Source organism: Lithobates pipiens, unplaced genomic scaffold (genome assembly GCF_037356315.1).
Source record: "Lithobates pipiens isolate NorthernLeopardFrog02 unplaced genomic scaffold, aLitPip1_a1.2 Scaffold_1, whole genome shotgun sequence".
NCBI classification, from domain to species: domain Eukaryota; kingdom Metazoa; phylum Chordata; class Amphibia; order Anura; family Ranidae; genus Lithobates; species Lithobates pipiens.
The window spans coordinates 230,756,353-230,768,375 of NW_027507685.1; the positions used below are offsets into that span (position 1 = coordinate 230,756,353).

The following is a 12,023-nucleotide window of genomic DNA, read 5'->3' on the forward strand; positions in this document are numbered from 1 at the left end:
CTGTGTGTGTTATACAGGAAAATGGCCAAGCCATCCCCCACTGGAGCACATTCCTAAAGGAGTGGGCTGGCTTGTCAATATACAGTAGTCAGTTTACACTCACATCACTTGAGTCAACTAAAAAAGAGGCAAAAAAATGAAATGTCTGCAGCTACAAAAAGTGATATAGAAATAGCATATTTTAATAATAATATTTTAATCGGACACTCGCCTATCCTATGGTCCAGCGATGCGGGCGTACAAAGCCCCGCTCCTCTCCCACTCCTCTCCACGGCACCGGCATCACTACTGTGGGCACCTGCCTGTGGTGTCACAGCCGGGCACGCACTGCGCATGCACAAGCCGCTCTGTGTTTGGCAGGGCAATCTTCTGGGACCTGTGATGTGTTCCAGAAGATTGCAGGGAGGGAGGGGGGAGAGATTAACTTCCCTCTGGTGCCGCGGAGGAAGTGGGAGCTTGATGCCTTTTAAAAAGAGTGTATCCAAAAAAATGACATGTGGCATGTCAGGGGATCACCATCTCTTAAAGCGGAAGTTCAGTTTTTGGGTGGAACTCCACTTTAAATATTTGTGACATCACTAAACAACTTTAACTAATATATAATATGCTATTTCTATATCACTTTGGAAGCTGCAGCTTGGCATTGCATGCTATTATTAAGCTTATGATCCGCCAAAACTCCCAGATCCTTCTCCACCATGGATCCCCCCAGTTGTACCCCCCCCCCCCTAGCATGTATGATGCATGCATATTCTTAGCCCCCAAGTGTATTTTACTTTTATTAACATTAAACCTCATTTGCCACATAATTGCCCAATTAGGTCAGCCTGTAAGTTGGAGACATCCTGCAAGGATCTTATTCCACTACATAGCTTGGTGTCATCTGCAAAGACTGAAATAGTACTATTAACCGCTTCCCGACCGGCGCACAACGATGTATGTTGGCAGAATGGCATGGACAGGCGTAAAGGTGTACAGGTATTTCCCTTTGAATTTGCCTTTGTGCCATCGCGTGGGTGCCGCCGGCGCCGTGCTTGCCGATTGGGACCTCCGTGAGTCTGATTGCGGGTCCCACAGACTAGATCAACGTGGGGATACCCATGATCATCTCACGGGGAGGAAGAATGGGGAGATGCTGAAGTAAACAAGTTGCCTAGCAACAGTGACACTGATCTCTGCTCCCTGTGATTGGAACAGAGATCAGGGATCTGTAAAACACAACCATGCCCCCCACAGTTAGCAACACACCCCTAGGACAAACTTAACCCCTAAACGGCCACCTCCTGATTAACCCCTTCACTGCCAGTGTCATTTACACAGGAATCAGTGCATTTGTATAGCTGTATAAATGATAATGGTCCCAAAAATGTGTCAAAAATGTCCGATGTGTCCGCCATAATGTCGCAGTCACAATAAAAATCGCTGATCGCCACCATTACTAGTAAAAAAAAAAAATATTAATAAAAATGCCATAAAACTATCCCCTATTTTGTAAATGCTATAACTTTTGCACAAACCAATCAATAATCGCTTATAGTTATTTTTTTTACCAAAAATATGTAGAAGAATACGTATCGGCCTAAACGAAATTGTCGCTTTTTTTTGTTTATAGCCCAAAAAAAAACAAAATGCAGGGGTGATCAAATACCACAAAAAAGAAATCTCTATTTGTGGGAAAAAAAGGACGTCAGTTTTGTTTGGGAGTCATGTCGCACGACCACGCAATTGACAGTTAAAGTGACGCAGTCCCGAAATGCAAAAAGTGGTCTGGTCTTAAGCCAGCAAAATGGTCTGGTCTGAAAGTGGGTAGTCTAATGCCCCGTACACACGAGAGGGATTAAGTCTGACAGACTTCCAACGGAGTTCTGCCGGAGTTCCGACGGAGTTCCGACAGAGTTCTGGCGGACTTTTCGACCGAGCGGACTTGGCCACACACAATCACACCAAACTCCGACGGAGTCGAACGTGATGACGTACGACTGGATTCGACTAAGGAAGTTCATAGCCAGTAGCCAATAGCTGCCCTAGCGTCGGTTTTAGTCCGTCGGAGTAGCACACACACGAGCAAATTTTTCGAAGGGACCGGGTCCGGCGGAGTTCCGTCGGGAAAATTTGAAGCATGCTTCATTTCTAAAGTCCGTCAGACTTTAGTGAAGCTAAAGTCCGTTGCAGCCCACACACGATCGAATAGTCTGACGGATTCAGTCCGTCGGACTTTGGATGTCGAAAAGTCCTCTCGTGTGTACGGGGCATTAGACCCTATATCGTTTCTAAAAAAAACAGTGGTGATCAAATACCACCAAAAGAAAACTCTGAGTAAAAAAAAAAATATATATAAGTAGCACAGTGCAGATTAGCAAAAAAATGAAGGGGGTAAAACCTTCTGGAGGTCTAACGGTTAATACTGCTTCCTTGTGTTTTAGGAAATTGTGTTCAAAGGTATTATGTATAAATAACACTTTATTTTATTTTTTAACACTTTTTGCATAGAACCCAAGAAGAAAAGAATGCAATTTGTTGCTGTGGCAGTTGTTGTTGTGTTCTTTGTCATTGGACTGGGGATATTGATTTACAAGTTCAGGTAAGTGTGATGATACAAAAAATCCAAAAACTAGAGGCTTAAAATGTAAAGGTAACATTTAAAAAAAGACATATACAGTATACATATAATATACCTATGATAAACCTAAGGATACAACCAATGATTAACGAGCAATGTGATGGGATAAAACTTCTCAGGCCTTCTAAAGATTTCCTATTGGGGGGACCCAGGTTAAAAAAAAACACTGACACTAATAAATTATTATAACATGTGCATTCAAAATATAATGGACGAAGAAATCCATGCAAGCACATGAAGAACATGCAAACCTCAGATAGAGTTCTTGACAGGATTTGAGACAGGTGCTGCACATTAATATTTGGCTATTGTACAGATAATGACCTCAGTGCTGTATTAGTCCACTACGCTCTCTTGTGTATGAAATCTTCACATAAATTGCGCTCACTGGATAGTTGACTTCCTTCTTGCCTATAGCCAAGGGTTTGTACCTGGGGACAATATACCAAAAACTGGAAGAGATAGAGAAGCAGAAACAGAACACACTGGATAAAAAAGATAGAACACTTTTTGACAACTAAAAAAATCACTATGTCTGAAAGGGTTGGACATAGTAGAGGTACCCCAAGTGTTCAGGTTGTCCATTATATCAAACTAATTACAGAACATAATTTTTATGCATATTGGTACAAGTGGCTTACTCCTTGTAGCATCCAGTACAGATGGATGACACCTGCAGTTTGTCTCTTTTTCTGGTGGTATTATTGAAGAAGAATCTTGCTTCTTTTTGATTGCAAGGGTGTTGTCTGTGAGATGTAGCCTGTTGATATACTCATGATCAAGTCATTTTATGGTATATTTTATTTAAGCCTGTGGTACAGTGTGCAACACTAAAACCAAAGTGAACGAAAAAGTACATTAGGGTGGGTCATATTGTTTCCTCCCAAAGAGGATGGACCCTTACCTGAACCTCCTCTGTGGTCCACCTAGGAAAAGCCCTGTGGAACATTCTCTTCATGATCAATCTAATGCCCCGTACAGATGATCGGACTATCCGGCGGACCAGGGTCCACCGGACAATCTGTCCGTGTGTGGGCTCCGGTGGACTTTTTGTTCCCAAAAGTCCAGTGGACTTAGAAAGGAGTTTTGACTCAAAATTGTCCGCCATCCCGTCCGTCTGTGTGCTAGTCTGCCGGGCTTTTGAAATGAACGCGGCTCCAGGTAGACGGAACTAGCGAAGAAAGTAAATGTCGCCACCTACATCGGCAAGATTTGACACATCGCTGGCCCCGTCACCTGGTATGGACTTAAAGGGGAAGCCCTACGCTGAAAAAACGGCATGGGGGTCCCCCCACAGGCCATATCAGACCCTTATCCGAGCACGTAGCCTGGTCGGTCAGGAAAGGGGGTGGGGATGAGCGAGCCCCCCCGAGCCGTACCAGGCCACGTGCCCTCAACATGGGGGGTGGTTTGGGGAAGGGAGGCTGCAGCCCCCCACCCCAAAGCACCTTGTCCCGACGTTGATGAAGACAAGGGCCTCTTCCCAACAACCCTAGCTGTTGGTTGTCGGGGTCTGCGGGCCAGGGCTTATTGGAATCCAGGAGTCCCCTTTAATAAGGGGGCCCCCAGATAAGGGGGCGGGGTCACCATGTGACATCATCCGGTGACCCCGCCCCTTGTCCCTATATAAGTCGCCGCACAATGCATCCCTGCCTTGGTAGCCAGAGACAGCGTCGTGTCAACATCGAGAAGAAGAAGACTGGGCCAACGCTAGTAAAAGAGCTGGAAGAAGAAAGCGGAGGTCCGGCAAGAAGAACCGAAGAGCAGGACAAGACCCCGAAATTGGACGAAGACCCCTGGATGGCGGGGACGATAAAGAAGAAAGCCGGGCTCCTCCGCTAGTAAAAGAGCTAGCAAAAGAGCAGAAGATAGCGGAGGAGTCCAGCGAGAAGACCCCCCAAGACGGAAGACCACCGGAGCAGTCTAATAAATTATTTTAAAAACTTGTGTTGTGTTTTTTTATTGACACTTTTTCCCTCAGGTGAATGGGTACGATGTACCCCATACTCATTCACATAGGGTGGGGGGCCGGGATCTGGAGCCCCCTTATTAAAGGGGCTCCCAAATTCCGATAAGCCCCCGCCCACAGACCCCGACAACCAACGGCCAGGGTTGTCGGGAAGAGGCTCTTGTCCTCAACATAGGGACAAGGTGCTTTGGGGTGGGGGGCGCAGGGCCCCCCTTTCCCCAAAGCACCTCCCCATGTTGAGGGCACGTGGCCTGGTATGGCTCAGGAAGGGGGCGCTCGCTTGTCCCCACCCCCTTTCCTGACCGGCCAGGCTATGTGCTCGGATAAGGGTCTGATATGGACTTTGGGGAAACCCCCACACCATTTTTTCGGTGTAGGGCTTCCCCTTTAAGTCCATACTAGGTGACGGGGCCAGCGACACGTCAATCTCGGCGATGCAGGCGGCGGCATTGACTTCCTTCACTAGTCTTGTCTACCTGGAGCCGTGTTCAAAATGAACAGACGCACCTAGTCGGCCGGAAAAGTCCGGGCGTGTGTGGGCAGGTTCCCTCGTTCTGAAAGTGAGGCGGACCTCCGCTGCAAAGTCCGGCGGTTTGTCCGTCGGATAGTCCCATCGTGTGTACGCGGCATAAGCTGACCACCAAGTACTAGGGGAGAAAGGAACCTAAGAGCCTGTTTTGTTCATCTTTTAAGGTCACTTTGCGGTAAAGCAAGGAAGCATAAAAACAAATTCTGTAGTGTATTATTGTTTTTACTAAACAGCAAAAACAGCACAGACAACTATAGGTAAAACAATTCACTGCATACAAAGTATCACAAAATATGCCTACAACATGAACAAGCTATCTATCCTCCTAGCAAACAAGCATGTACAATATATGTGATAGGCATACACTAAACAGTTACTTAACTTGGTTTTTCCTGGTGATGGAGGCTTCTTATTGTTCCTTCCTTCTCATAGTTCTCCAGCACAACTATTCCTTTGCTCCTTACCACATGGCTTGTTCAAGTCCTCTTTCCCCTCCCCCTACTTCCTGTAGCATCAATTCCTGTCCTGAGCTCATGAAGCAGTCTAACATGTTAATTAGAAAATTAATAGGGGAATCTTAGCTGCTAAACAATACAAGGTCTTAAAATATTATTACATATTTATGCTACAAAAAATTACCAAAATTGCCACAGCAACACATTCCACTTCTTGAATTTGATAGCCTATGCATTAAGATAAAAAGCCTTCTATGTGCAGCAGCCCTCCTCAGCCCCCCTAATACATACCTGAGCCCCATCTCGATCCAGCGATGTCCACGGGTGCTTCAGCCATACAGGACTCTCCCTCCTGATTGGCTGAGACATGGCAGCGGTGCCATTGGCTCCTGCTGATGTCAATCAAAGTCAGTTAGCCAATCAGGAGAGAGAAGGGGCAGGACCAAACCTTGGCTCCATATCTGAATAGATACACAGAGCTGCAGCACAGCTCAGGTGCCCACATAGCAAGCTGCTTGCTTTGGGGACACTCAGCAGGAGGGAGGGGCCAGGAGTGCCAAAAAGGGACCCAAGAAGAGGAGGCTCTGGGCTTCTCTGTGAAAAACCATTAACACAGAGCAGGTAAGTATAACATGTTTGTTATTTTTATTAGGAGAAAAAAAAATAGACTTTACAATCCCTTTAAGGAGAACTTTTAATAATAAAAAAGAAAATAACTGTGTGTATGCCATTGAAATAAGTCACTTAGTAGTCTCAGCATGGGCAAGTATATCAAACAAAGGTGTTGGCGCAAGGGAGGTGGACGGAATCAAGCCTTGTGCACAAAGTGCATGACTTAATTGAAAATACTGATAAAATCAATGCTGTTCCAAGTTAAACTCTGAATGCAGTTGTTGAAAAGATTTTAAGGTTTCATCAGAATAAAGCTGAGACAGAAATGTGATTCCCACCCTCTACCACCTTACAAAGCCTTCCAGCCGAGAATATTGGACCAATGTAGCACTGGACCAAAGTGGGGTGTATTTGGTATATCCAACAATTTCCAAAAGAGTTTTAACTGTTTGCCACACATTGTCAATCAAATTTAGTGTGGGATCTGAAGATTGCACGGTAGCCTCCCTGGTGGTATTATTATGTCATATTTTTGCGTCTCAACGCGGTACAATTGTTTTGCATAGAAATTTGGCATTTTATATTGTAGGCCTGTAATTCTTAGCAATAACACACGTAAATCTGTCCAAATAAGAGTCTAGTAGACATCCCGGGTATGATAAAGTTTGAAACACAAAATCATAAATTATAATATAACAAATTACTATAAATAATTATAAAAAATAATAATATAATAATAATAAAATAAATTTCCCCATGATTCACTATCGCTCAATTCTGCAAGTGTTCTAATTTATCGCTGTTTTCTAGCTGGTCTAAAACCACTTTTGACGAAAGGGACACTTTTTAGTTGCTATGGACAATCTCAAGTTTCCAGGCTGAAAGAACAGCATTTAGAATATAAAACTGCAAGCAGGGCCCTGCACAAAGCTCTAGGGACAAAAGGGATGTGAAATTATTTCATATATTAATGTAATCTGTAAGATTACAGTGTACTGTATGTGTTATGAATTTTCAATTTTTTTAATTTGCCGCCGGGCTCCGCCCCATGCGTCACGGCGCTCGCAGGGAACGAAGCCCAGCACACAGGACATCAGGGCGGAGGACAGAACCCAGAGACACAGCGGGGGGGGGGCAGAATCCTGGGGACAAGGTAAGTACACAGCACCAGGATCCTGCAATGCAATCCCAAGTGTGGCTCGGGGTTACTGCTAATGGCACTGAAATTTAACCCTGAGCCACACTCGGGAAAACCATCAGAGATGTTAAGAACAGCCAGAGTGTCTAACGTATGTAATGTGTTTTTACGGAAGTAATGAAGAAAGCATGTTATAAGAGGATCCCTGAGGGCCATGTCTCCCGTCACACAATGTGCTAAAGCTGAGCATCGAGGAAATAAACCCATTGGTTTGGAACAGACACTCCTCCCTGCTCTTTGGAATATTGCAAAAATTCTAATTTTAATCCTGGGCGTTTTCTTTCATTAGATCAAATCTCTAAACACTGTGTTAATCTTTCCAAAATGCCTAAGTGAGATCCAGCAGAGTGAATTATGTAAAATGTGCAACAGTTGGGCATTCAAACTATCTTGAGAAGATTACTGTGGCCAGCTAGAGATAAAGGTAGTTTACACCATACATTGAGAGAGAAATCTAGTAAGTAACAGATTTAAATTCAGGGGGTTGTAATCTTGTATCAGTCTAGTAATCTGTACTCTTATGCCATGTACACACGATCGGAATTATGGTGGGAAAAAGCTCTAATGGTTTTCCCAATGGAATTCCAACGGAATTTGCGATGGAATTCCGCTCAAGCTGTCTTGCCTACACACGGTTACACCAAATTCTGACCGTCAAGAACGCAGTGACGTACAACACTATGACGAGCCAAAAAAAAATCAAGTTTGTTTCTGAGCATGCGTAGGAATTTTGCACGTCGGAATTGCTTCAGACGATCGGAATTTCCGATAGAAACTTTTTCCGTCGGATAAATTGAGAACACGCTCTCAAACTTTTCCTGGTGGGAATTCGGCCAGAGAAATTCCGATGGAGCATACACACGGTCGCATTTTCCGACAGAAAGCTCTCATCGGTCTTTTGCTGGCTGAATTTCCGATCGTGTGTATGCGGCGTTAACCATTTAAACTGGGAAACAATTTTTAACAGGGACAATACAGAAAAAGATAAATCAAAGAGTTGATCAAGCAGAAACAATAACGATTTGTCAAAGTTAAAGTTAAAGGTCACCTATAAAACAATTATAAATGCACATTTTTGTTCAGGTAAAAAATGTGCGTTTAATATTTTTTTTCAGGAGCCTGCAGTGTGAAGCATTGCACCCGAGATCAGTAGATCATGGGCACAATCCCAGGCTCCTGCAGACTGTCAGTGCATCTGTCTACTAGTACCTCATAGGAGCAGGCAGATACTTAATGACAGGAAAACTCAATGAACTACTAGAGCACTCGCTAGTGCCCTGGTAGTTTATTGAAAACTACAAGCTTTCAGCTGTATCTGTAAATGAATGACGCAGATGGATGGGCAGAGCTCCGCACAGCAGTGTTCTTTTAAAATTGTGACAGTGGGTGAAAAAATCCGCTGCCTGCTGTCACAATGAGTAGAGAGATTAGGGAGAGGCTGCAGGAAAGGAACATGTTACAAGATCCATCCTAAAAACGGGTGGAATATGTAACATGTTCCCAAAGGGGAACTTAACCTTTATTTCTAAACCCCTGAAAATGTACCAAACTCCATAATGAGAGACATTGCAGAGGAAAGGGATGTATATGTATCAGAGACAAAAATAAGTATATCATCAGCTTAACCACTTCATCAGCTCATCAGCTTAACCACTTAAGCCCCAGACCATTTGGCTGGCCAAAGACCAGAGCACTTTTTGCGATTCGGCACTGCGTCGATTTAACTGACAATTGCGCGGCCATGCGACATGGCTCCCAAACAAAATTGACGTCCTTTTTTCCCACAAATAGAGCTTTCTTCTGGTGGTATTTGATCACCTCTGCGGTTTTTATTTTTTTGCACTATAAACAAAAATAGAGCGACAATTTTGAAAAAAAATGCTATAATAAATATCCCTAAAAAATACATAAAAATGTTTTTTCCTCAGTTTAGGCCAATACGTATTCTTCTAGATATTTTTGGTAAAAAAATTGCAGTAAGCATTTATTGATTGATTGATAGATGGATATTGATTGGGTGGCACAGTGGTGTAGTGGTTGTAGCAGTAAAAAGGGTTGCTGGTTCAAATCCCAACCACGACACTACCTACCTGGAGTTTGCATGTTCTCCCTGTGCCTGCGTGAGTTTCCTCCCACAACTCCAAAGACATGCAGGTAGGTAAATTGGCCCTAGTATATGAATGGGGAAGCGGAAACAGAGAGGACATTGGGGAGTGGGCACCAATAGGTGGCACTGTGGGCACTGGGAGGCAGCACTGGTAGGTGGCACAGGTGGGCACAGATGACTCGGTGGCAGATCTCCACGATCTGGACCCGATGTTCCTCTGACAGCCGCCACTAATCAGCTTTTTTTTTTTCTCCTCATGCTATCACCATGAGCAAAGTAGATCTGTGTTGCAGCCTTCATTCGGCTATAGCGAGGGGCGGGGTGGAAATTTCCCCCCAGGCCGGTGCCTACATTATCTTTAAAACGGCCGCTGCGCTGGCTGTTCTTTTTTTTTTTTTTTTTCAGGCTGTGACGCGCTGCTGCATTGTGGGAGTTGTAGTCCGGCTGCACTAAAGCTCCTGGAAGTGTGAGCGCAGCAAACTACAACTCCCACCTCCCAGGAGTCTCAGAGGCAGGCCAGGTGTGTGGCACGTCAGGGGAGGGGACGCCTGGCGTCAAGAACGTCACGTTGCATGTGACCTGCTGGGCTTATGTAGCTGTCTGTCTGACCCGGCACTGTGGGAGGGACAATGCAGTGTTTCCAGCCTCCCATTATCCTTGTGACAGGTAGATTAAAAACAGACTGATTTGTTCCGTCCATAGGACAGAATGATCAGTCTGTACATTTAGGGGCTGGTGGCTGCAGCTGAGTGGTGTGTCTCACACACAGCCCAGCCAAGTTCACTCCCCCCCTCCTAGCAACGGACCAATGAATGTACTGCATACAGCTACAGCCCCTCCTCCTCTCTCTCCCTGTGTCTGCCTGGCCCCGCCCACTCTCCTATCCCGATTTACAGCTGTGAAGAGGGGGGGGGGGAGGGGTGCGCGGGAGATATGAACAGCAGCAGCTACACATTCCAAGCTGTGAGAACTTCCATCCTCCTCCCTGAATCAGTGAGCTCTGCATTTTTCATTACACATTGATAAAAGTCCCTTTCTCTCCTCTATCTCCCTCCCCCGCTCTGTTCTTCCAACATCCACTTACCACTAAGCCACTTATGCAGTCCATATATTGATCACTTTTTTTTGTCATTACACTGGAAAAAAAATATGATCCAATTCCCCCATCTACACATTCCAGGTGGATGGGGGAATCCTCCGACAGCGGACCAGTGGGGCGAACAACCAGGGGTGCTTTCCCGGCACCGAAATTTGATAGCACTGGTCTCTGTCTCCATGGCAACAGCGCATTAGGACCTAGCGCTGGCTACTTGGCACATTATGTCTGCAGTCTGATCATCTCTTGTACTACGTCTGCAGTCTCTGATCATCTCCTGTACTATGTCTGCAGTCTCTGATCATCTCCTGTACTACGTCTGCAGTCTCTGATCATCTCCTGTACTACGTCTGCAGTCTCTGATCATCTCCTGTACTACGTCTGCAGTCTCTGATCATCTCCTGTACTACGTCTGCAGTCTATGATCATCTCCTGTACTACGTCTGCAGTCTCTGATCATCTCCTGTACTACGTCTGCAGTCTCTGATCATCTCCTGTACTATGTCTGCAGTCTCTGATCATCTCCTGTACTATGTCTGCAGTCTCTGATCATCTCCTGTAGTATGTCTGCAGTCTCTGATCATCTCCTGTACTACGTCTGCAGTCTCTGATCATCTCCTATACTACGTCTGCAGTCTCTGATCATCTCCTGTACTATGTCTGCAGTCTCTGATCATCTCCTGTACTACGTCTGCAGTCTCTGATCACCTCCTGTACTACGTCTGCAGTCTCTGATCATCTCCTGTAGTATGTCTGCAGTCTCTGATCATCTCCTGTACTACGTCTGCAGTCTCTGATCATCTCTTGTACGATGTCTGCAGTCTCTGATCACCTCCTGTACTACGTCTGCAGTCTCTGATCACCTCCTGTACTATGTCTGCAGTCTCTGATCATCTTCTGTACTATGTCTGAAGTCTCTGATCATCTCCCGTAGTATGTCTGCAGTCTCTGACCATCTCCTGTAGTATGTCTGTAGTCTCTGATCATCTCCTGTAATATGTCTGCAGTCTCTGATCATCTCCTGTACTACGTCTGCAGTCTCTGATCATCTCCCGTACTACGTCTGCAGTCTCTGATCATCTCCTGTAGTATGTCTGCAGTCTCTGATAATCTCCTGTACTATGTCTGCAGTCTCTGATCATCTCCTGTACTATGTCTGCAGTCTCTGATCATCTCCTGTACTACGTCTGCAGTCTCTGATCACCTCCTGTACTACGTCTGCAGTCTCTGATCATCTCCTGTAGTATGTCTGCAGTCTCTGATCATCTCCTGTACTACGTCTGCAGTCTCTGATCATCTCTTGTACGATGTCTGCAGTCTCTGATCACCTCCTGTACTACGTCTGCAGTCTCTGATCACCTCCTGTACTATGTCTGCAGTCTCTGATCATCTTCTGTACTATGTCTGAAGTCTCTGATCATCTCCCGTAGTATGTCT

General features: G+C 45.2%; 1 protein-coding gene across 1 annotated transcript in view; it reads left to right on the top strand.

Moving 5' to 3' along the window:
* LOC143984317 (major histocompatibility complex class I-related protein 1-like) overlaps positions 1 to 12,023 on the top strand; it is a 95,068-nt gene that overhangs the window by 67,493 nt on the left and 15,552 nt on the right. Inside the window, exon 5 of the mRNA XM_077484563.1 lies at positions 2,491 to 2,581. Coding sequence (XP_077340689.1) covers positions 2,491 to 2,581 — 91 coding nt within the window. The remainder of the gene's footprint in view (positions 1 to 2,490; positions 2,582 to 12,023) is intronic.